We start from the raw sequence: 26,644 nt of genomic DNA on the forward strand, positions 1-26,644 counted from the left end.
AGAAGATGATGGCATTGAATGCTGAGCAGTAGTCAATAAAGTGCATCCTGATGTATGCATCTTTGATGTCCAGGTCTTCCAGAGTTGAGTGAAGAGCCTATAAGATGGCATCTGCTGTGGACCTGTTACTCTGTTAGGCAAATTAGAGTGGATCTAAGGCACTTCTTAGGCAGGAGTTAATATGTTTTATCACTCATCTCACAAAGTACTTCATCACTATAGGATGTAGATGTCGCTGCATGATAGTCTTTGAGGCAGACTACCACATTCTTCTTGGGCACTCAAAGAAGTGAAGTTTGCTGGAAGCAGGTGAGTACCTCACACTGCTGAAACAAGAGGTTAAAGATCTCAATGAACTCTCCAGTCAGTTGATGAGCTCAGGTCTTTTGGCCACATACCCTGTCTGTGCAGGATGCTTCTTGTGGGTTCACTCTCTTGAAAGCTGCTCACATTTCAGCCTCGGATACTGAGATCACAGGATCATTGGGGCTGTGGGCATTTGTGATGGTTCCTCCATGTTCTGACAGGAAAAGTGAGCATAACTGAGTTCATCTGGAAGTGAAGCCCTGTTGTTATCTACGTCACTTGATTTTACTTTGTAAAATATGATAGCATTCAAGTCCTTCCATAACTGTCGAGCATCCTTCATTGGTTGAAGCTTAGTCTGGAAATACCACTTCACCCATGAGATGGCTAAACAGCGATTGTACCTCTTGTAACTTCCTTGGACACTAGACATAAATGTCTTAGATCTGGCACTCAGCAGAATGCCGACCTCATGGTTCATCTAGGGCTTCTCATTGGGCAAGACTCTAAATGATTTTGAGGGGACACACTCATCTACAACTGTTTTAATAATGTCCTCTGAATTACTGGATGGTGTGAGGAAGTATTTTTCCTCGCAAAGGATATTATAAATCTTGAATGCTCCCTCTCATGTTAGAATTCACAGGTCATGCTGGGAGGTGGTAGTGCTCTCACAGGTTAGCAGTCACAGGTCATGCTGTTAGGAGGTTGGCACAAAGCTGGAGGTGTTGATAGTTCTGGGATGAGGGTCGGGTTGACAATTGGATGTATGGGGCACGGAATTAATTTTGGTCAGACTAATGGATGGATATGAGGTTCGTGCCAGGAAGTAGTTCTGAGTTTGGATATCATGGTCTTGCTGAATGGCAGAAGGGCAGAAATGATCTGCTCCTGAAGAGAGTTTGTGATCACAGTTGGTTAGGGGGATTCAGGTTGAATTGTGAAAACACCAGGGAACCCTCTGCAGTGGGACTATTCTGAATATGGGACTCCATGGTCTCAATCATACAGTCCCTCTTGAATTACTAGAATTACAGGAGACTGCCGATGTTGGAATCTGGTGCAGCAAGTAAACTGCTGGAGGAACTCATCAAGTCAGGCCGTCGTGGACATGATAATAAACTCAACTTTGGCTTTTGACTTTGAATGGACAGTTGCCATTTCAGGTCAAGATCCATTCCCGGTCTGACATCTCGGTCCGTGGCCTTCTCTTGTGCCACGATAAGGCCACCTTCAGGGTGGAGGAACAACATCTTATATTCCGTCTGGATAGCCTCCAACCTGATGGCATGAATATCGATTTCTCCTTCTAAAAAAAAACTCCCCTCTTCTTCTATTCCCCACTCTGGCTTCTTACCTTTTCTCACCTGCCTATCTCCTCCCACTGGCCCCCCCTTCCCTTTCTCCGATCTTGCATTCTCCTTGCTGATCAAATTCCTTCATCTCTAGCCCTTTATCTTTCCCACCCAACCAGCTTCACCTATCACCTTCTAGCTGTCCTCCTTCCCTCCCCACACATTTTTATTCTGGCATCTTCCCCTTTCCTTTTAAGTCATGAACCATTGACTGCTTCTTCATCTCCATGGATGCTGCCTGACCTGCTGAGTTCCTCCAACATTTTTTGTGCATTGCAATCCATGGATGCTTCCTGACCATTTCAGTTCCTCCAGCAGTTTGTTCCTTTTCTCACTTGGTTCTACATGAACGGCTCATGCAATGGACGGGGCTGCTGAGCAGCTGAATTTCCGAGAAGTGTTGAGCAAGACACATGGTTGTGTCACTGATCCCTTTGTTCTTGCGCAGACACTCTGTGTATTATCAAGATACAAACTTCATAAACTGCACAATAAATGCTATTGATTTTTCTATGCGTGATGCATATAAATGTTGCACAACATGATTGGATTTTTAGGTTAGGATTTCTATATGTACTCTGACTGTTCTCATGAGATTGATGGTAAGTTAGTTCCTCCATGGGCGAGAAAGGCCAGGGTCTTGGTCACTCAATTTGTGATTAAATGTTACCTCGTTGCCAAAGCTTTGAACATTGTCTCATATTTCTCAGGAGGCTGCAATATTTAATCGGCTACTTCTAACCTGCTTCCTATAAGGATTGGTGAGGCTTAAAACTTTTCTCTTTGCATGCAATATTTAAGTGTGCCACTGGAGGTTTCCACAAACAGGTTAAAGTTTCTCCAGAATCGCATTTTCTTTGTCTGCTTATAATGTGTACTTAAACATCAGCAGCCAAGGTAAAGCTGTTGATTTGAGCAGATTTGATTGACCTTGCCCTAGTATTCATCCCTCATGGACTTGCGCACTTGACAGCAACTGTTCACCTCTCATTGACTGGCACACTCAGCACACTTGGATGCTATTGGGAGAGCTGCTGCATTACACCAGGGGAGAGCCAGGATCCATCTTTGGGTCCTGTCTGTGTGGAGTCTGCATTATATTCTTGTGACCATGTGGGTTTCCTGTGTGTGCTCCCACATCCATTGATCGTCTGGATAGTCAGAGGCTTTTTCCCAGGGATGAAATGGCTAACACGAGAGGGCACAGTTTTAAGGTGCTTGGAAATAGGTTCAGTGGGGATGACAGGGGTAAGATTTTAATGCAGAGAGTGGTGAGTGCATGGAATGGGCTGCCAGCAATGGTGGTGGAGGCGGATACAATAGGGTCTTTTAAGAGACTCCTGGATAGGTATACAGAGCTTAGAAAAATAGAGGGCTACGGGTAACCCTAGGTAATTTCTAAAGTAAGTACATGTTCGGCACAGCATTGTGGGCTGAAGGGCCTGTATTGTCCTGTACGTTTTCTATGTTTCTAAAGAAATGTGAGTTGATGGTTTAGTTGGCCACAGTAAGTTGCCCTTAGTGTGTAGGTGAGTGAAAGAACCGAGGAAGCTGATGAAAATGTGGGCAATTAATGTAGGATTCATGCAGGTGCATGGCTGATGGTCAGTGTAGACTTGATGGGCAAGGGGCCTGTTTCTGCACTGAACCACTTCAAGTCTATCCAGTTGCTACTATAGCTGTTCTTTCTGCCTCAAATGGTGATAGTCAGTTTATCACATTACTTCACAGACATTCTCCAGGTCTTGGTTGAAGGTAAGACTGCAATTAATCCTAAATCTAAGAGAATGTAGACAATTAATATGAGCGATACTTCTGTCACAGGCAGGAAGTTGAGCTTGACACTGCTTGGATGGAAAGTCAAGCAATCAGTCATTGTTAGGTTAGGGTTAAACCCCCAGAACTCCAAGTATTCCAACTTGATCCTGAATCCCACATTGAACGACATTTCCATTTTGCTGAAAGAATTGCTCATAGCAAATGTTTAGCTGGTGCTTTGTACACTGTCAGCTAATTATAGATTACCAGAAGCAATGGTTGTCTGGGAACCTACATGGAAACCTCCCTATTAAGTGATGGCTTCAATTGCGTTTGAGGCAATCCACTCTCACATACTAATGCTTCCGCACTGGAAGTCAGAGGTCAATCATTGACTTTCTGTCACAGCAGTAATTAAGGAAAAAAGCTACAGTCAAACTAATTGGCTGTTAGGCACATCAGTTTAGAATTTGGTTTAATTAATCAGTATAAATAATATATTAAAGTGGGATTTTTGTGCCATGAAGTTGAGACATTAGATAATTTTGATTACAACTTTTTAATTAAGAGGGGCAGACAGTACTCCAGACTCTGATACAGATGGCAGTGCTACTGACATGAACAGAGAACATAACTTGATATGTTTCAGTTCTCGACCTTTGTACTGGGGCTGCCTTTAGGTGCACTGGTAAAATTCACAATCTTGTTCATTCAGTTTCAGACCAAACAGTGGTTTCTGCACTCTATGGGAAGAAAGCCAAGTTTAAGTGATGGGCGTGCCTATCAAAGCCTCATTCATAGGGGAAAGCAGCCTGATAAGTCAATACTGTCCTAGACTACTGTAAACTTCTCTGTCTGAGGTATTGGATTACTGTGGTTTCCATAGCACCAACGTTGAGTAGTTATTTCTATAACTTGAAACCCACTATTAGCCTGCAGAGAGGAGCTTCTGCAGCTTCTGAGTATGAACACCTCTTTTCCATTTTAGGAATGTGTTAAGTAATCCCTTTTGTTCTCGCTGTGTGTGAGGAAAGTTTAGAGGAAGGTTAAAAGGAACATGAGGAGTGGAGACTCGGAACAAGAGGAGTGCAGGAACAGAAGCACAGCCCGTAACTGGAGGGTGGGAAGTGAAGCCCCATTGAATTTAATATAAACAAAGAAGCAAGGAATTATAGAAAGTTTCTTCAATGTGTTGGCAAAACAATGAGTAATCTAATATTCATACCATTAAGAGTATTTCCATAGCCTCTTATGACATACAAAGGTGCAAAGGACTTAGGCACATATTGTATATACAGCTAAGACTTTTGCAATACTTTTGGATAGTATTGTATTTGTCAATGTGCCGTGGAGAGAGACTTTGCAAATCTGGTGGGAGCAAAGGATGTTGGGAATGGTAAGGGTGAAGTGCGACAAGAGGGTTGGGGGACAGGTGGCAGAGAAGGAGTGCCGGGGTGGGGGAAGGTGGCATGGGTACAGGCACACCCATCCCTGAGACACCAGGCAAGATCATTTGATTCCAAACAATTGGCTTATTGATCATAACAGAATGTCTCTGGTGCTTCCTACTCCCTCCCCTTCCCTTTTTCCAACCATGATTCCCCTGTCCCTAACCCCTTCCCACTCTCAGTCCACAAGAGAGACCTGGATCAGTCAGGTTTATCGCTCACATATGTTAGGAATTTTTTTAAGATAGTAGTATAGTGCAATACATAAAATTACTACAGCACTGTGCAAAAGTCTCAAGTACCCTAGCTATATATATTTATATATATATGTGCCTAAGACTTTTGCACAGTACTGTAGAAGTTCCAGCTGCATTGGCATATTAGCTTGAATAATTTGCAACAATTATGTCCATCCCTTTGAATGTAAATATTTCTAATGTTGACATTGTTTAAAGAATATTCAACATTTTTTCAAACTGAAGTGGCTAACTTCATGTTTCTGTGTTGTATACCTATTAAGACAGGTACCCATCCGCACCAGCTTCCAAGGCTTAGATGCTCTAACTCCCCGGAGTATGGATAGCTGGCATGGTCCCTTTAAAGAATCAGAACAGTCCTGCTAATTGGCAATCATGCTTTGGGTACTAAGGATTGAGCATTTAAGGAGCACCTGATGTGAGGGTCAGTGCTCAAGTGTAAGCCTACTTGTGATTTTGTCTACTGTTTGTTTTGTGCTCAGATTCTCGATCCAGTTTGATACAATGCCTGGATCCTTGCTTCTGATACTTCACCATTTGGGTCCAAACCATCCTCGTCAATGACTCTTGTCACAGTACGATTGAGCCAACATGGACCCACTGGGGTATCATGGCCTTTCGACAGATGTGACCAGCCACAGCCAGAAAATTTCAAGACAGAGCCTGGAGATTCACGACCTCTAAGTCACCATGTCCCAACTACTGCAGGAGGGCAGCCAAAGTAGATCGGGTTGAGGCTGTCAGTCGCTCTGTGGAGCCAGTCCATTTTCCGACCTCAGGGAGATTTGATGGTGACCTGGGTTCATGCTGCAGCTTCCTTCTCCAATGCTCATTAGAGTTTGAACTCCAGCCTCCTAGTTCCCTTTGGAGCATGAGAAGGGGGCTTTCATTATCTCTCTTCTGACTGGAAGAGCCCTGTCCTGGGCCACCGTGCATTGGGAACGCAGGTCAGAGATTTGCTTGGACTTGGAGGAATTCATGGAGGAAGGTGGTCCATCACTCCTTTGGTGCCAGCCAAGCCTCACACCGCCTGATGAAAATTCGACAGGGTGGAAGGTCGGCGGCTGACTATGCAATTGAATTTTGGTCCTTGGCCCAAGAGAGTGGCTGGAATGGGGAGACCTTGAACACGATGTAATGCCATGGACTCCGAAATGAACTGAAGGTTGCCTTTGCCTTGGGAGAACCAGCCGAGCACTTGACCAATCCATTTGTCTCGAAAATCGTCTGGCAGAGTGTAAGTGGGACGACATCAATAGAAGGAAGAGGGCTAGTCCGAGCCCTATTGTACTTTCATCCTCCGATCTCGGACCATGACTGGCCTGCTTCCTGCTGAGCCCATGCAAATTGACCACTTAACAATTCTGGCAATGAAAGGATCCCGTGTCGTAGTCAAGGTTGCTGCCATTACTGCAGGGAAACAGGTCACCTGTGGACCGAATGTTGGAAGAACTGTTCCAACCGTCTGGTGTCAGGGGGGCGGTGACAGTAGCAGCCACCACCCTCAACCTCACAGATTTTGGTGTCATGCTGAGGGCAGAGATCTCTTGGGGTATGAACTGACGAGAGATGCATGCTCTTCTAGACTCTGGAGCAGTGGGAAATCTCCTGGACTCGGAGACTGCCCGTCGGCTCAACATACCTCTGCAGGTGTTGAGTCAGCCCATGACGGCAACTGTCTTGGATGGCTGTCTGCTTGGTTCCGGGCAGATCCGGCAGCAGATATTGGTCTTGCGGATGAGAAGAGGACAATAGTTTCCATATCATTGGATCTCCTCACATACCCATGATTTTCAGACACCCTTTGGGTGTCCCCTTCCATAAAATGGAAGGAAGGCAAGATCATTGTATGGTCCAGTCACTGCAAGAAGGTATGTTTTTGGCTTGATGCTTCGACCCTCTAGACTCTCCCAAGAGCAGCACCAGCGAGGAGGCAGACCTGCTCAGGGTGACCTGAAGCCTTCAGGAAACCCAATCCTACCTTCAAGGGAAGACAAACCGGCTCCAGCCAATAGGCCCCATGTGAGTTCTGACTCAGTTCAGTCAGGGGTGCGCTGGAACTAGATCTCTAGTTCAGGAGCAAACCATGGAGGTGTCCAAGATGTATGGAACTCTAGCTGCTAAGCCAGAGGGCTCCAGTTGCCAGGTCCTGTCTAAGGGGAAGGCTCCAGAACGGAGACTCTTTGGGCCTAGTCCCAGGAGCACAAGGGCCATTTGTTGCACCTCGCTGCTGATGTCTGAGGAGAGGATTTGGACAGTGATTTGGCTTCTTTGTTCACTAAAGAGACTCTTCTGAACCTGTCAGGGAGAGTCTAGGTTCTGCCAAAGCACCCTTGCTACCGACGCTCAGAAGCCATCCGTGGAAGAAGGTTCGGGGGTACCCAAGACGCAGGCAGTCGGAGATTGGCCATCACCATCCAGCTTGAAGCAGGTCCAATGATTCCTGGGATTTGTCAACTTTTATTGAAAGTTTATCAGAAACTTCAGCTCAGTGGCAGCTCTGCTGATGGCACGAACCAAGAGACCCATGGACTCTTTTGATTGGACTACCAAGGCAGAGGCTGCTTTCACAGAGCTCAAGCAGGGTTCGTGATGGCTCCCATTTCTGGTTGCACTTAACCTGGACCCTCCTTATATTGTGGAAGTGGATGCCTTGGTTGTTGGAGTGGGTACAATGTTGTACCCTCCCATCCTGCGCACGGACTGTTTGATCTGCTTCTGTCTGGTAGGCGCTTCAGATCCCTCCAGACTAAGACTAATAGGCACTGGAGAAGTTTTTTCCCTACTGCGGTCACTTTGCTGAACAGTTAACTGCCGGTTAACTGTCGGCTAATTATTACTTGGATTGCACTACCTGTATGTATAATCTATATTCTCATTTATATTTATCATTATTATTGTTATGAGCAGAGAGACAACATCTGCCGGAAGTAAATTCCTTGTATGTGCATAGGTACTTGGCGATTAAAGTCTGATTCTGATTCTGATTCTGATTCTGATTCTCAATGGACACCTTCAGACAATAAACTGAACACGTTTGCATTCTTCTCCAGGGGTTATACCTGGCAGAGGTGAGTTATGACATTGGGAATAGAGAGCTGCTTGCGGTCAAGTTTGCTCTGCAGGAATGGCGTACTGGATCGAGAGGGCCAAGACACCTTTTATCGTATGGATATACCACAAGAACTTGACTTGTATTCAGGAGGCCAGGTGGTCTCTTTTCTTTAACCGTTTTAATTTCATCTTCACCTGTTGACCGGGATCTAAGAACCTGAAGCCAGATGCCTTGTCCTGTCAGTTCGATGAATGAGAAAATCAGCCAACCACCATTTTGCCCCAAGCCAAAGTGATAGTGTCAATTTGTTGGGGGATTGACACTCTTGTTTGTATGGCCCAGATGCATGGGAAGATCCCTCAGAATGGCCCTTCATTCCTAGTCCCATCTGGTCTCAGGTTTTTAAATGGGGACATGCAAGAACATTGACATCTCAGCCAGAGATTGCCAGGAGCCTCGAGTTCATTAAGAGAAGATATTGGTGGCCTGGAATGATGAGTGAGGTCTGTCAATATGTGCTGGCATCCAGAACAAGAAGCCCTGTAACCAACCTCAAGGGCTCCTTCACCCCCTGCCTGTTCCAGAAAGACCACGGGCTCACATCTCCATGGAATTTGTCAAGGGTCTTCCCCTTTCCAAGAGGAAGACCGTTATCATGGTAATTGTAGATCATTTAATGAAGGCCTGCAACGTCATCACCTTGGTCATTTGTGGCAGAGATGGCCGAGATTGTTCTGCAGCATGTCTTCGGGATCCATGGTTTACCGGTGGACATTGTGTTGCATCACCGTCTGCAATTCACATCAGGTTTCTGGAGGGTATTTTGCAAACTGATTGGGGCAACAGTGGGTCTTTCCTCTGGGTTTCACCCACAGTCTAAAGGCCAGACTGAGAAGGTGAACCAAGATATGGAATGTACCCTAAGATGCCTGGCCTCTGAAAGATCAAACCAGTTTAGTGACTATTTGATGTGGGCAGAGGTCACCCAGAGTACTTTAAGGCATTTAGCGCATGAGATGTCTTCTTTTGAATGCCAATTTGGGTATTCTCTGCCACTCTTCCCTGAGCAAGAGGTAGAGGTTGGGGTTCCTGTGGCTGAAGATCTCATCCAATGCTGTAAGGAAAGATGAACTAGGGCAAGGGAGATGTTGTTAGCCTTTACTTCAGCCTTATGGGTAGAAGCTAACTGCAAGAGAGGACCGGGACCAGTTTTGCAGCTTGGGAAACAGGTCTGACTGTCAACTCAGGATTTGTCTCTGAGTGGAGTCCAGGAAACTGGGTCCCCAGTTCATTTGACCCTTTGGATTCTCTGGAAAGTAAACCTGGTGGCCTACACCTTGCAGTTCCCCAAGACCCTCAAGTTCAATCCCACTTTCCACGTTTTCAACTTAAAGCCTGAGAACACCAACCTGTTAGCCCCACCAACACCCAGGTTTGTTGATGAGGGAACAGGTTTTCACTGTGAGAAGAATTTTGGACTCACCTACTGTTCTAGGTGTTTGGCAATATCTTGTGGACTGGGAAGGATTCAGACTGGTGATGTGCCTGAAAGTCATCTGGGATCCGGCTCTCATCCATGACTACAATCATTGTCTCTCCGAGCAGCCAGGGTCGTCAAGAGTCAGCCATGGGAGAGGGGGTCCTGTTATAACATGCACCCATCCGCACCAGCTTCTGAGATTTAGATGCTCTAACACCCCGGAGTATGGATAGCTGCTGTGCCACCTTTAAAGATTCAGCATAGCGCCACTAATTGGCAGTCATGTTTTGGGTGTCAAGGAGTGAACACTTAAGGAGCATCTGAATTGAGGTTTGGTGTTCAATCATAAGTCTTTCCAGTGATTTTTGTCCAATGTTTGTGTTGTGCTCAGTTCTTATCCAGTTTGATATCATGTCCTGACCCTTGCTTCGAATATTCCAGCATTTGGGTCCAAACATCCTTGTCAAGGACTCTCATCACAACACCCCCGCCTATCTGCTCACTTAGCTGGTCCACATCCCTCCATCGCCTTTCGTATTCCCACCATTTTGTGTCATCAGCAAACTTTGGAAAGTTACTCTTCATCCACATATTGATTGTGAATTGTTGGGGCCCAGGAAATGACCGTTATGATATCTCTGCAGTCAAGCCTACCAACCTGAGAAGGATCCACAGTTCCTGCGCTTTAGAAAATAAATTTTTTCTACCTGTTAATCAACTGTTAGTCTGTGCTGGGGAAGGATGCAAGAAGGGGAACTGGAAACACTAGAAAATAAACTGTGTCCTGCAGTGGACAGGACCTATCTCTTCTAAATTAAAGGGCCATAATTATACAATTGAGACTCATCAAAGTGAGGAGAAAAGACAATGAGGAGCAGAGAAGTTGCAGAGGCATGTAAAAATCACAGAGTTGTAATAATGGGGATGTCAAATATCCAAATGTAGACTGGAACAGCAATAACAAATAATAATAAAAAGTGAGTGGAGGTTTTTCACAATGTTCTGGAGCTTTTTGGTGGTCTTTGTTTCCTTGAAGGGTGTTTCTATGCTCAACAACTCTTTGAATATTGCCTGAATGAATGGAACTTGAGCAGCTTTCAGTAAGCTTGCCATCATTCGGGATAAAGTAGTTCAATTAACTGGCGTCTCATCCATCACCCTAATCATTCATTCCCTCCCCCAATATTTACTTGGGTGCAGTAGGTGGCATCTACAAAATACTCTGCAGCTAATAGTCCTGGCTACCCCAAAACCCCGAATTACACTCCAGGCTCATGTCATGAACTACTGAGGGCATTAGGTACATGGCAACACCAGCACCTACAAATTGTTCTCCAAATCATATACTATCTCTAGAGAGTCACAGAATCACTGAGTTATAAGACCTTAAGACATAGGAACAGAATTAGGCCATTCATACCATTGAGTCTGCTCTGCCATTGTATCATGGCTGATTTATTCCTTCTCAATCCCATTTTCCTGCCATCTCCCCATAACCTTTGACATCCTTATTAATCAAGAACATATCAACCTCTGCTTTAAATGTACGCATGATTTGTCCTCAACATCCATCTGTGACAATTAATTCCACAGATTCACCACCCTGTGGCTAAAGAAATTCCTCCTCATCTCTAAGCTAAGCGGACATTTTTCTATTCTGAAGTTGTGCCCTCTGGTCCTAGACTCCTCCACTATAGGAAACATCCTCTTCATGTCCACTCTATCTAGGCCTTTCAATATTTGATAGGTTTCAATGAGATCCCTCCCCCATTGTTCTAAACTCCAGCAATTACAGGCCCAGAGCCACCAGATGCTCCTCATATGATAATCCTTTCATTCCCGGGATCATTCTCGTGAACCACCTCTGGACAGTTTCCAATGCCAACAAATCCTTTCTTAGATAAGGGGCCCTAGATGGCTCATTATATTCCAAATGTAGTCTGACAAATGCCTTTTAAAGCCTCACCATGGACACAGACTTATTGGCCCTATCTGTCCATGCTAGCCCATTGGAAAATATCTTGCCATTCTTTTATCATTGCTGGGTGTAAATCCTGGGAATAACATCACCACTGGGCTACACTCACAGAGTGAGCTCTCCACTGCTTTATCAGTGGCAGTTTAGGGATGTGCTGGCTATCAAGTGCCCAGGTACCAAGAAATGAATAAAAGAAAATTAAAATCTCAGCAGGGAAACCATAAAACTTACATACTGTGAATAAAATGAGAGTTAAAACTTAAGAAAATGTTTCCATAATGATGACCATAAAACTACCCACCAGTTCACTATTGTCCTTCAGGGAAGAAAATCTAGGTTCTTATTACTCCAGATAAACCAACAGAGTTGACTCTCAAATTTAACTAAGTACTCAGTTTAAGGACCAGTAAGGATTTGCAAAAAGTGCAGGAGATCCAAAATCTTGATAAAAGGAATACATTAAAATAAAAAAATACACATGAGCTATTTGACCTTACAATGTAGTTGCCTTGGAAACCTGAGCCAGTCAGAGGGGTGTTGGAATGGTGATGAAGATAAATCTTTAACCTCTCCGTTATGAAGTGAAAGTTGAGGCTCTTGAGAAGAGCCATTAGTCTCCAACTAAGCATCAGAGCAAATGTGGCAGGTGAAATGAAATTAGGCCTGCATCAAGCATCATTTATTTTTTTAATGGTATGAGGATTAAAAATGTGTTAATCTAGCTAAAGGAACTCTTCTCTTCAGTCATGTATGCACTGCAAAACAAACTAATGCCTTGGTTTACAAACTGTTCCTTCCCTGCGCCATTTAGTTTCCTGTGCTAACCTTGTAAAAATGTTTGCAATGCTCACATACATCACTACAAACCCAGAAACAAGAAATTAATTCAATATCAAATTTCAGTGCAAAAGCATCCAGCGTGCGCTTTGAATGACTATTTGAAATCTATAGGTTAGTTACACATGAAAGCAAATCTTTTACATTCAAAGGCAATGATTTTCAAATTGCACTTTCCAAATATTGGAAAGGTCATTACATGGACCTGAACAAATTTATTGCTGTGCTTAATTCTCTACAATATAGAAATGAATTAAATCCTCAGTTTAACAGACCTGATTAAATAGTTGTTCCACTGCAAAAAGAAGCACCACTGCAGAAAAGCTTTAAATACCCAGTTTCTACTGTCGAGCTTTGTAAAATCCAATGGAATGAACTAACCAATTTGGAAAACTCTGGTGTATTTTAATTGGGAATTGTTGGAAATGTTAAGCAAGAAGTAATTGCAATGCTGATTTATAATAGAAGAAAGAACATTTAACCTTAACAACAGGTAAGGTACCGAAGGATTGGAGGATAGCTAATGTTGTTCAACTGTTTATATAGGCTCCAAAAATAAACCAGGGAATTATAGTTTGGTGATCCTGACATCAGTCATGAGAAAGTTATTGGAAGGCATTCTAAGGGACTGGATACATGTGTATTTGGAGAGACAGTGAGTGTTTAGGGATAATCAGCATGGTTTTGTGCGTGGTAGGTTATGTCTAGCCAATCTCATACAGTTTTTTAGGAAGTTCTCTGGAAAGTTGATGAAGGCAAGGCAGTGGTTGTTGCTACATGGACTTTAGCAAGACATTTGACAAGGTCCCACATGGAATATTTGTCAAGAAGGTTCAGTTGCTTGGCATTTAAGGTGAGGAAATGAATAGGATTAGACATTGGCTTTGTGGGAGAGGCCAGAGAATGATAGAACATGGTTGCCTCTCAGATTGGAGGCCCGTGACTAGTGGAATGCGGCAGGAATTGTTTCTGCGTCCACTACTGTTAATCATCTATATCAATGATCTGGATGATAATGTGCTTAATGAGATCAGCAAATATGCGGATGGCACCAAGATTGGGAGTGTAGCAGACAGCAAATAAGTCTATCAGAACTCGAAGTGGGATCGGAACGAATGTGAGATGATGCACTTCGGTAGGTCCAGCCAGGGTAGGTCATACACAGTGAACGGTAGGGCACAGAGGAATGCCATAGAACAAAGGGATCTGGGAATACCGATCCATAATTCATTGAAAGTGGCCACAGGGGTAGATAGGTTGTAAAGGAAGTATTGAGTACAGGAGTTGGGATCTTTAGTTGAAGTTAGGTATGTGCAAAAGAGCTTTGACCAACGGCCAATCCAGACATCAAAAGCTTGAGAGGAAGGGCCTTCAATCAGGTTCACTGCCCAAGTACAAAAGGCTGCAGTGGCTCGTTAAGGTGAAAAAGTCTTTTGCCAGCGACCAATTGGCATTTGTTATTGATTAGCAAGAGCAAATTAAAGGATGTTAGAGGCAAGAGCAGCAGCCATCTAAGTAGACAGTCAGAGTGGTGATCTTGAGGTTTTAGTTCTTCGAGGCTTCAGCAAAGAGAGGGTCCAATCAGAGAAAGCCAAGGAAAGAAGAGCTAAAGGTCATTTTCCCCTTCCCTTCTTTATATCTGCTCAGCTAGGATAGTAGAGATGCCAGGCAGGACAGTTGAATGCTCCTCTTGTTGGATGTGGGAAGACAGGGAGACGTCCAGTGTCCCTGATGATCACAATTGCATGAAGTTCATCCAGCTGCAGCTTCTAACAGTGTTAAGGAGTTAGAGCTGGAACTGGACAAACTCTGGATCAGTCGGGACTCTGAAGGGATGGTGGATAGGCCATATCAAGAGATAGTTACACCCAAGGTGCAGGACACAGGAAACTGGGTGACAGTCAGGAAGGAGAAAGGGGTTAAGGAGCCAGAGCAGAGTATCCCTGTGGCCATTCCCTTCAACAACAGGTATATCACTATGGATACTGTTGAGAGGAGGAGGAGAGGAGGGGTAACCTAACAGGGTCAACGTAGTTGGGTCTTGTGGTGAACTACATATACCTGTCTGGACACGCCCCCCCCCCCCCCTGCTGACCACTGACCGTGGCTCCTCCCACAGACCCCGGTATAAAGGCGAATGAGGCCTGAGCCTTGCCCTCAGTCTCCAGGATGTAGTATGGTGGTCAACTACTGCTTGTTCTTTCTTCCAGTCAATAAAAGCTGATATTTCGCCTCACGTCTCAGAGAGTTATTGATGGTGCATCAGGTCTCTGGCACCAAAGGGGGAAGAAGAGGCATGCTGTGGTGATAGGGGATTTGTTAGGGGAATGGACAGGAGGTTCTGTGGGTGAGAACGAGATTCACCAGTGGTATGTTGCCTCCTGGGTACCAGGATATCTCAGATCATGTTCTTAGCATTCTTAAGTGTGAGGGTGAACAGCCATAAGTTCTGGTCCATGTAAGTACCAATGACATGGGTAGGATTGACAAGGAGTTCAGGGAGTTAGATGCAGTTAAAGGACAGAACCTTCAGGGTTATGATCTTAGAGTTGCTACCTGTGCCCCATGCTAGTGAGGCCAGAACTAGGAAGATTATACAGTTTAATATGTGGCTAAGGAGTTGGTGTAGGAGGGAGGGCATAAGATTTTTGGATCATTGACTCTCTTCCAGAGAAGGTGGGACCTATACAAAAGGGTGGCTTGCACCTGAACTGGAGGGGAACCAATATTCTATTGGGAAGGTTTGTTAATGCTGCAGGTGGGTTTCAAACTGCAGCTATGTGAAGTTACCATAACTAGATAGAAGGATCTTGGGAAACTGAAAAGTCTGAAGGTAGATAAGTCACCTGGACCAGATGATGTACACTCCAGGGTTCTGAAAGAGGTGGCTGAAGACATTATGGAGGCATTAGTAATGATCTTTGAAGAATTACTGAATTCTGGAATGGCCCCAGAAGACTGGAGAATTGCAAATGTCACTCTGCTCTTCAAAAAGGGATGGAGGCAGAGGAAAAGAAATTATAGGCCAGTTAGCCTGACCTCAGTTGTTGGGAAGATGTTGGAGTGAATTGTTAAGGATGAGGTGTCAGGGTTTTTGGAGACACATGGTAAAATAGGCCATAGTCAACATGGTTTCCTCAAGGGAAAGTCTAGCCTGACAGATCTGTTGGAATTTTTTGAAGAAATAACAAGCAGGATAGACAAAGAAGAATTAGTTGATGTGGTGTATTTGGATTTTCAGAAGGCCTTTGACATAGTGCCACACATGAGACTGCTTAACAAGTTATGAGCCCAGGCTATGCCAGGAAATGTTCTAGCTTGGTAAAGCAGTGGCTGATTGGCAGGAGGTGAAAAGTGGAAATAAAGGGAGCCTTTTCTGGTTGGCTCCAGTGACTAGTGATGTTCCACTGGCGTCTGTGTTGGGATCGTTTTTTTTAAAGCTATATGTCAATGATTTGGATGATGGAATTGATGGCTTTTTTGCAAAGTTTGCTGACAATATGAAAATAAGTGGAGGGGCAGGTTGTTTTGAGAAAGTAGAGTGGCTAAAGAAGGATTTGACAGATTAGGAGAAAGGGCAAATAAATGGCAGAAGGAGTACAGTGTCAGGATCATGCATAATGGTAGAAGAAATGAAAGGGTTGACTATTCTCCAAATCAAGAGAAAATACAAAAAACTGAGGGGCAAAGTGACTTGGGAGTCCTTGTGCAGGATTCCCTAAAGGTTAATTTGCAGATTGAATCTGTGGTGTGGAAGGCAAAATGTGATGTTAGCATTCATTTCAAGAGGACTAGAATATAAAAGCAAGGATGTAATGTTGAGACTTTATAAGGCACTGGTGAGGCCTCACTTGGAAATTGTGAGCCGTTTTGGGCCCCTTATCTTAGAAAGGATGTGCTGAAACTGGAAAGGGTTCAAAGGAGGCTGATGAAAATGATTCCAAGATTGAATGGTTTGTCATATGAAAAGTGTTTGATGGCTCTGGGACTGTATTCACTAGATTTCTGAAGAATAAAGGGCACCTCATTGAAATCTATCGAATGGTGTAATTGATTTACTTGTTTATTTATTATTATTATTATTTATTTTCTCTTCTCTGCTAGATTATGTATTGCATTGAAGTGCTGCTGCTAAGTTCACAAATATCACGTCACATGCTGCTAATAGTAAACCTGATTCTGATTCTGATGCTGAAGGTTGAATAGGTTTGGAGTTTATTCCTTAGAATGTAGAAGATTGTTGGGGAGGGAGATTTGATAGAAGTATAGAAGATTATAAGGGGTATAGATAGATAGGGTAAAAGCAACCACTGAGGTTGGGTGGGACTACAACTAGTGGTCATGGGTTAAGGGTGAAAGGTGAAAAGTTTAAGGGATACATGAGGAGAAACTTCTTCACTCAGAAGGTTGTGAGAGTGTGGGACAATCTGACAGCACAAGTGGTGCGTGTGAGCTCCATTTCGACGTTTAACAGGAGTTTGGATAGATACCTTGATAGTAAAAGGATGGCTGGCTATGGTCCGGGTGCAGGTCAATAGGAAGAGGCAGTTTAAATGGTTTAGTATTGACTAGATAGGCTGAAGGGCCTGTTGTTGAGCTGTACTTTTGTATGACTGGGACTCTAACCTGCACCAGATAAGAAACATGGGACAGTGGGATGGGGAAGAATTAGGGTATTCTACAATAATGTGTATATTATTTACACACACACACACACACACACACACACACACACACACACACACACACACACACACACACACACACACACACACACACACACACACACACACACACATCTATAAATACATTGAAGCAAAAATTGTGAGGTATGTGTACATGGGTTAATTGTCCATTTTGAAATCTGATGATGGATGGGGGGGAAGAAACTGTTCCTAAAATGCTTCAGGCTCCTGTACCTCCTCCCTGTTGGTAGAAATGAGAAGAGGGCATTTCCTGGGCAATGAGGATACTTAATGATGGATGATGGCTTTTTGAGGCATCACCTTTTGCAGATAACCTTGATGCTGGGGAGGCTAGTACTCATGGTGGAGTTGGCTGAGTTTACAACACTCTGCAACTTTTTTCTGATCCTGTGCAGTGGCAGACTGTAGTTGGAATACTGTGTACACCTTTGGAATCCTTACCTCAATAAGGTGATCTACTTGTATGAAGATTGATAACTGGGATGGCCGGTTTGTTGTGGGAAGGAAGAACGAGTAGTCTGGAATTTTAAAGAATGAGATAATTTCAGTGAAACTTAAAATTCTTGCAAGGCTCAAAAGGCTGGATGAAGGGATAAAGGGAGGTTTCTGTGCCAGAGGAGAGTTAAGGTATAGGCCAGTGGTCCCCAACCACCGGGCCAGGCCCGATACTGGTCAACGGCCCAGTGGTTGGGGACCACTGCTATAGGCTATTTAGGACTAAGATGAGAAACTTCTTTATTCGTTGAATCTTTGAGATTCTCCACCCTGGTGGTCTGTGAAAGATGCCATTGAATGCATTCAAAACAGGGATTGATAAGTTTCTGAATATTATGGATATCAAGGGATTTGGGGATACTGCAGGAAAATTTTGCTGGAAAATCCTACAAAAAATAATGGAAACAGCCTAGTCCACCAGAGAGAAAGCCCTCACTACCACTGTGCACATCTACATGGAGCATTGTTGAAGGAAAGCAGCATCCATCATCAGAGACCCCCACCACCCAGGTCATGCTCTCTTCTTGCTGCTGCCATTAGGAAGAAGGTACAGAAGGACCAGGACTCACACCACCAGGTTCAGGAACAGTTATTTCACCTCCAGCATTGGTTCTTGAACCAAAGGTGGTAACTTTACTCAACCTCACATGCCCCATCAATGAAATGTTTCCACAACCTATGGACTCACTTTCAAGGACTCTTCAATTCATGCTCTCAATATTTTTTGCTTATTTATATATTATCATCATTATTTTCTTTTTGTATTTGCACACTGGTTGTCTGCCTGGTTGGCTGAGGTCTTTCATTGATTCTGTTATGGTTATTGGATTTACTGAGTATGCCTGCAAGAAAGTTAATCTTAGGGTTGTATGTGGTGACATACAGTATATGTTTGTGGATGATATATTTACTTTGAACATTTGAACTTCTGAACTTGTCTGGTCAGAACTGAAGAAACTACCTGCAAGTTTGGGCACCATGTTTTTGGTTTTACGATATGATCACCTTTAACCATGGCAGCTGACGTCTACCACTAAAAATAATAGCAAGTGAGCACCCACCAGAAACGTCCATGTAAATATTCAGCTTGAGAAGGAGTTGCTGGCCTATAGCACTTACAGGAAATCAGGATCAAAAGTCAAAATTCAACTTTATTTATCACGTGTACTTCGAAACATACAGTGAAAAGCGTTATTTGCATTAACAACCAACACACCCAAGGGTGCGCTGGGGGCACCCAACAAGTGTCACCACACATTCTGGTGCCATCTAAATGTAGGCCCCTCTACGTCACTCTTAATTTACTGATAAGTCTCCATTGGCTTTCTGTGTTCATTGCTCAAATCTAACTCAGATCTGAGAAATCAACATGTTCCTTTGTTTTGCCAAATGCTAATCTCTTATTTTAACTCATGTCCGGGACACAAGCAAGAACACTTCCAGTACTGAGGTTTGCTGGACACTGCCAGGATCCTGACTCCCAATGGATCCTACCAAACTCCTGCAGGTCCTCCAAAAGCCTCAACTCCTTTGGATTTGTTGATTGCCATTTCATTACAACAGAATTATTTTCTTTGAAAGATGTACCATAGAGTGAAGAAGTAACATTTTCAAATGGAAACCACCTGGTAGATGGGATGAGGGGAAGAAAGATACACTCTCACTGTTAGATTGTTGGGGAAGGAATGTAATAGCACTGTCAGGATCCAGAGAAGGTTTTCCATGTTGTTGTTATAGTCGTACGGCATAGAAGATTTATATTTAAACTTATTTATCACATTACAGCAGGAACACACAGTGAAATGTGTCATTTGCACTAACAAGCAATATATCCAAGGATGTGCTAGGAGCAGCCCACAGGTGTCACCACACATTCCAAAGCCAATCACACTTTTTGGTGCCAAACAGAAACAGGCCCTTTGGACATGCAGGTCCACACACAATACACTCAACCCATTCTATTCTTCCTGCTTCACCCCCCCCCCCCCCAGATTGTCCCAATTAACCCACCAAACTGCATGTCTTTTGAAATGTGGGATGAAACCAAGCAGCCAAGGGAAACCCACAAGATCACCAATGGCAATGTGAGAGCAGGATTAAAGCTGAATTTATGAACTAATGAGTCAGAAGCTACTGTGCTGTTTTCATGGCTAGAGAATTAGAGTAATAAGGAGAGAACTTTAAGGCACTTAAGGCACTTCCGACACTTCACCTGTGAGTCAGCTGGTGTGGTATACTGCGTCTGGTGCTCCCGGTGTGGCCTTTTATATATTGGTGAGACCCGATGCAGACTGGGAAACTGTTTCGCTGAACAACTACGCTCGGTCCGCCAGAGAAAGCAGGATCTCCCCGTGGCAACACATTTTAATTCCACGTCCCATTCCCATTCTGATATGTCTATCCATGGCCTCCTCTACTGTCAAGATGAATCCACACTCAGGTTGGAGGAACAACACCTTATATACTGGCTGGGTAGCCTCCAACCTGATGGCATGAACATTGACTTCTCTAACTTCGGTTAATGCCCCTCCTCCCCTTCTTACGCCATCCCTGATATATTTAGTTGTTTGTTTTTTTTCTCTGTGGTGAACTACATATACCTGTCTGGACTGCTCCTGTGGCTCCTCCCACAGACCCCTGCTGACTGCTTCTGTGGCTCCTCCCACAGACCCCTGTATAAAGGCGATTGAGGCCTGATGCCCGGCCTCATTCTCCAGGATGTAGTGTTGTTCATTCTTCCAGTCAATAAAAGCCGATATCTCGCTTCTTACGTCTCAGAGTGAGTTATTGATGGTGCATCATTCTCTCTCTCTGCCCATCACCCTGCCTGTTCTCCATCTCCCTCTGGTGCTCCCCCCCCCTGCCCCTTTCTTTCTCCCGAGGCCTCCCATCCCATGATCCTTTCCCTTCTCCAGCTCTGTATCACTTTCGCCAATCACCTTTCCAGCTCTTAGCTTCATCCCACCCCCTCCGGTCTTCTCCTATCATTTCGCATTTCCCCCTCCCCCCACTACTTTCAAATCTCTTAGTATTTCTCCTTTCAGTTAGTCCTGATGAAGGGTCTCGGCCCGAAACGTCAACAGTGCTTCTTCCTATAGATGCTGCCTGGCCTGCTGTGTTCCACCAGCATTTTGTGTGTGTTGTTTGAATTTCCAGCATCTGCAGATTTCCTCCTGTTTGTGTGAGAACTTTAAGGGTTGCTTACTTTGAAATGTAGGACTCTGAGAGGAGATTTAATTGAAGTGTATAAACTATTAGAAGTCTAGAAAAGAGAAATGGAAAGGACTTATTTTCCTTTGTATAGGGGTTAGTAACCAGGGGTTGGCCAATAAAGTTAGATAGATTGTGGAAGAATTAGAAGGGAGCTGAGTAAAAATATTTCACTCAATATGTACTGAGGGTCTGGAACTCACTGCCTGAAAGGATGGTGGGGGCAAAGCAATTGCTGCATTTAAAAAGTGACCCAAAGAGCTGCCAAAGAGTCACAATTTGCAGGATCCAAATCTGGGAAGGGGCATTAACACAAAATCTGTGTTTGGTCAGATTGGCTATAATGGGCCAAATGTTCTCTTTCTTTGTGATAAATGTCCCTGATTCTATGATGTGAATTTGAGCAGAGCTCACTGTTAGGACAGAGATGGGTATGAGGGCTTTGTTAGTATTAGGATGGGCATAATGTAGGGATATTCACTGTTGGGCCAAGGAGAAAGGTCTGACTGAGGGGCAGTTCTATGTTGATGGGGAGGAAAATGGGCTATTCCCTTTAAGGAAAGGCTGAAATGCTGAACACCAACAAAGCAACAGTTAAGGAGATGCCTGATTATCAAATGCAACACACACAAAATGCTGGAGGAACTCAGCAGGTCAGGCAGCATCTATGAAAATGAATAAGCATTTGATATTTCGGGCTGAGACACTTCTTTGGGACTGAGAAGGAAGGGAAAAGATACCAGAGTATAAAGGTGGGGGGAGGAGAAGGAGGTGATGCACCATCAATAACTCTCGGAGACTGGAAGTGAACGATAGGCTTTTATTAACAGCTAAAGGGAGCACGGCATCTTGAAGACTGAGGGAGGAGCAGTGCCCCAATCGCCTTTATACAGGGGTCTGTGGGAGGAGCCACAGGAGCAGTCAGCAGAGGGGCATGTCCAGACAGGTATACATAGTTTACCACAGGAGGCTAGCTGGAAGGTGATAGGTGAAGCCAGGTAGGTGGGAAGGGTCTAGGGCTGGAGAAGCAGGAATCTGATAGGAGTCCTTCTCAGTCCTGCAGAAGAGTCCTGGCCTGAAATGTCGGTTGTTTATTCATTTCCATAGGTGTTGCCTGACTTGCTAAATTCCTTCAGCATTTTGTATGTGTTGCTTTAAGCTTCCAGCATCTGCAGACTTTCTCATGTTTATGTCTGATTATCATTCCTTCCATACCTTGGTAACTCTGATGCAGGAAAGCAGCAGTGAAGCTGATGGTTGAGCTCAACAAACTGATTGTAACTTCTTTCAATGAAGGTTGCCTCACACTCTTCCTCTCGTTCCACTTGAATCTTGTAAAACTGAAATGAGATCAGATGCATAAATCACTGGGCATGCAGGAAAATCAAATAGATTATTCCTGGAAAATTTCTGGCTGAATAATTGTGTGGCAGGAACCTGGCACTACAGTTTCCAAGATCTCAACACAGATTCTCATTACTGAGCATATAGCATTTGACAAGCAGCACTCTTGAGCTATTTAAAGGTTGATAAAATGCATCTTTCCAGGCCTCCGCATCTAACGCACAGTTATCAGCTGTTCCCAGCTTGCTCTTTGCAAAATAACTGCATTTCCAGAACTTCCAGATAAAACGAAAGGAAACCAAATTTTTGAGAAGGCTGCAATGGAGCATACAGCTTCTCATCTGCAGCTCAGTCACTTACAGCATCAAATGGACAGCTAAGTCAGAAAGCTCTCAGACCTACCTGCAAGGAAAATAGGTCCTCTTATGTATCAGAGTGGTTCAATTAGAATACGCAAATATATGAGTGGAATTAATGTCTATTTCCTCCAGATGTGTTGGGTTATAATATTGACATTCTAATCAGCATTAGGTTTATCTCTATAGATATTGAAAAGAATATGGAACAAATGCAAAGAGAGCAAATATGTGATAACCATTGGACTGATCTTAACTGTTGGCAAGCCAGTCTATTCCTCTTGTATTTTTGTAACTAATAAATTTAATTGTTTGAGAAAAATGTAGAAAGCATCTACTGAAAGCATCATTTCTTCTAAGTTGCTCGCAGCCGTCTTTTGGGAATCAGTCTTCACTTCTGCGGGAGTTTAAGGATAATCTCTGAAGATTTGCAACCCCGCCTGTGGCAGCTCAAGTCTACAACTTAGTAATGAATCAGTGAGTTATGCAGATAAAAGAGCTTCCATTTTGATCAGGTGCCTAGTTCATTTCACTTTGTGAAATGACAGCTAAGGTACACTTCACTTCAGTGCTCTTGCTCAAATTCTAAACTAACAATAAACTTCCCATAAGACATAGGAACAGAATAAGGCCATTTAGTTCATTGAGCCTGATTCACCATTCAGCCATGGCTGATTTTCCTTTCAACCCCATTCTCTTGCCTTCTCTCTGTAACCTTGTAGACCCTAAATAATTAAGAACCTATCAGCCCCCACTTTAAATAAACTCATTGACGTGACGTCCACAGCCATCTGTGGCATTGATTGCAGAGATTCACCAACCTCTGGCTAAAGAAATTCCTCCTCATCTCTTTTATAAAGGAATTCCCTTCTAATGTAAGGCTACTCCCTCTGGTCCTAGACCCTCCCACTGATGGAAACATCTTTTCCACATACACACTTTTTAGGCTTTCGATATTTTTCACGAAAGATGTTTGGTTTAGCTGTAATTATATGTATGGATGAATGATAATTAAACTTGAACTTCAACTTATTTCAATGAGAACCCTCCTCCACCCCCTCCCAGCATTCTTCTAAATTCCAGCAAGTACAGGCCCGGAGCTATCAACCTGTATGCATGTTGTGTTACACTGTGAGGCAAAGAACAGAATCTTGAAACTGTGTCCCTGCACATCCAATGGCAAAAACATGCAGTTGTTAGAAAATTGATGTAAAAGCAAAAAGTGCTGGAAGTTCTCAAGTGCAGCAGCATCGACAGCGGTGATATCTTGGTTGGATGGTCTGGTGAAACTCAGTTCTTTTCTTCTTCAATGCTCTTCAGAGTATTTCCAACATTTTCCTTATTTTATCTCCACAAACCCATTTTATTTTCTAAAAGATAAACAAGCTGGAGAGAGGCTGTTCATTGTTTTTAGGCTTGATGGGCCAAATGGCCTAATTCTGCTCCTATATCTTATGGTCTTATAGATTGTGGCTGAGGGGGAAATGGATCATCCATGATGAAATGGCAGAGTAGAAGATGAGCTAAATGGCCTAATTCTACTCCTACATCTTATGGTCTCATTAAAACTCAAATTGCAAAATGTTCTTGAGGAATCTTATTAAAAAATTCTAGTTTTATTCAGTTATTGATTTACAACAGTACTCACATACTCCTTATGAGGTGCTATTTTCTTCTCAAAGCCACACACTAATGCAGTCCTTATGAGACCATCTGTCTGTAATGTGTATGTTTCTGGTGCAAAGGATAGAACTGGCTGGACATTTGCACCTGCAAATTTCTTCTGTGCCATGATGTGGGCGAAAAAATTAATTTTCACTGGTATACTTTTCAGACTTTCTTTAATGAGGCTGTAGGTGAAAAAAAAATACCATATTACTAGTCAATGTCAAAGAAAATTAAACCTGATAATGACCTGTAAATGCTACAGGAAAACCACTGCCCTCAACACAGGCTTGGAATTTACTTCCAGTCATAATGTGCTTTTTCTTTAGCTGAATTTTATATATCCTGTTTAGTGGTGTCAATGACAAATAAATATTATCCAGACAGATTGATTCCCGGACTACAAAGCGAAGTTAAGTTATTCATGGCCTTGCACGGCCATTATAAATCCTGTAAATGCTGTAGTTAAACTTGGAATCTCAATTCTCAGTCACAAGTTATTAGAAGGCTCGGACAGCCTAATTTATTGAATAATCACTACAACATTTTATTGTTTTGTTTAGAGACATGGCAGGGTAACGGGCCCTTCTGGACCAACAAGCCGAACCCGCCCAGTTACACCTATGTGACCAATTAACCCGTCCATCTTTGGAATGTGGGAGGAAACCGGAGCACCCGGAGGAAACCCACGTGGTCACAGGGAGAACGTACAAACTCCTTACAGGCAGCGGCGGGAAATCGACCCAGGTCACTGCCACTGCAATAGCATCACGCTAACCTGCCACCCTAAATGATTCATACGGTGCTTTCAGTTCAAAGTATATTTTGAACAGGAAGGAAGATGTCTGTTTTATTGGAAATGATTGGGTCCTTTATTAATAACAGCAGGACTGAGTGTGTGGGAAGGGCATTTCAGCTTCAGAAGAGTTACAAATACTTCATCACCCCTGGCTACAAATAGCAGGTTGCTCCTGAACTATAAAGCACATTGAAATGTATTGATCAGCATTTATGCAGTGATGGCAATGTAACATTTAGCCTTGAGCTGTCAGTTCATTTTCACTGTTTATTCTCAAGCAGAGGGCTCTACTAATTTCCATATTGCTGCACGTTCACTTATTGCACTTGAATCCCAATGAACCCACTTTGCTAAATCTGTCCTCTTTACACAAAATGAAGAGGGATATTGCAAAGAATGTGACCATTTGGCCCATTGTATTTCCACATCCCAATTTATACAATATCTATTACATATTCATACATATTCGTACCTAATATTACATGCATATTTCATAAATGTTATATTTAATATTAAATACTTTGACATATTTCCCTCCAAACCCTATTAAATTTTCTGAGAATTGTTGGAAAAGTCTTATTCCTTGGCCTTATTATTTTGATCAATTTATCTTCATTAAAGTCACCACAGAACTCTATTGTAATTAATTCTGCAAGTGGAAAATTATTCTTTTGAATTCATCAGAGTTGAATTTAGACACAGAGTAAGCTGGGGATAATAAAGCAGTAAATGGGACAAGAAGTTCCGGCTTCAACCTTGTGAAGTACGAGGTGGCTTGTGCATCAGAATCCATCGGCCGCAAATTATTGTAAACATACTTCAGGTCCTGGACCTCAGAGAGCTCAGGAAGTCCAGCTGACAGCATCTAAAGCAGACAAGAATGGAAGATCCATGATTACTAAATTATAGTCACCTTCATAAACACTAATTACAGACTGTGGCACTCATGTCCTCACAGCAGCTTGTGAGATGCTGGAGGTTTGACACAGTCTTCTGTTACTGGGCCTCTTTTTGTTTGGCCAGCAATCCATTATCCTTCTCATACCTTATGCTAGTCAGGGTGTGAAATCACTGGAGCGGGACATCTTGTGGCATCTACCATTACTTATAACTTTTCCTGCAGTTCGGAAGTCCAGTACTGCTTACTAATCAGCTGCTATTGCAAAGTGATAATGGTGAATCAGTCAAAGACAAAGTTAAATTAAGTTTATTATCGAAGTATGTATATGTCACCAAATTCTACCTTGAGATTCATTTCTTTCAGGCATTGACAAGAAAATAAAGAAATTCTATAGTTGTACATGCACGCTTTGTAAATAAAATTAACCTTCGAATTTTTGAAAAACCCATACATAAAAGACTAATAAACAAGTGGTGTGCAAAAGAAGACAAATGGTGCAAATAAAACAAAAATAAATTATACTGAAACATGAATTGTAGAGTCCGTGAAGGTGAATCTACAAAATGGAAAGCGATTAGGCATTTGGAGATATCCAAGCTGCAGTTTCTCACCAATGTGATGTAAAAGTGACAAAAAAAAGAGGAACAGAGGTAATAGTGTTCATGGGTGTCAAATAATGAACAGAAAGGGAAAT

General features: G+C 43.2%; 1 protein-coding gene across 5 annotated transcripts in view; it reads right to left on the reverse strand.

The window, feature by feature from the left end:
• Positions 1 to 26,644, reverse strand: part of LOC140738611 (phosphatidylinositol 3-kinase C2 domain-containing subunit gamma-like) — a 261,872-nt gene that overhangs the window by 46,329 nt on the left and 188,899 nt on the right. For all 5 annotated transcript variants that reach the window (XM_073066155.1, XM_073066156.1, XM_073066158.1 and 2 more), the window contains 3 exons: positions 25,805 to 25,914; positions 24,234 to 24,435; positions 22,101 to 22,225 (listed from right to left, as the gene is read on the reverse strand). In XM_073066155.1, coding sequence (XP_072922256.1) covers positions 22,101 to 22,225; positions 24,234 to 24,435; positions 25,805 to 25,914 — 437 coding nt within the window. The remainder of the gene's footprint in view (positions 1 to 22,100; positions 22,226 to 24,233; positions 24,436 to 25,804; positions 25,915 to 26,644) is intronic.

The sequence above is a fragment of the Hemitrygon akajei genome, chromosome 14 (genome assembly GCF_048418815.1).
Source record: "Hemitrygon akajei chromosome 14, sHemAka1.3, whole genome shotgun sequence".
NCBI classification, from domain to species: Eukaryota; Metazoa; Chordata; class Chondrichthyes; order Myliobatiformes; family Dasyatidae; genus Hemitrygon; species Hemitrygon akajei.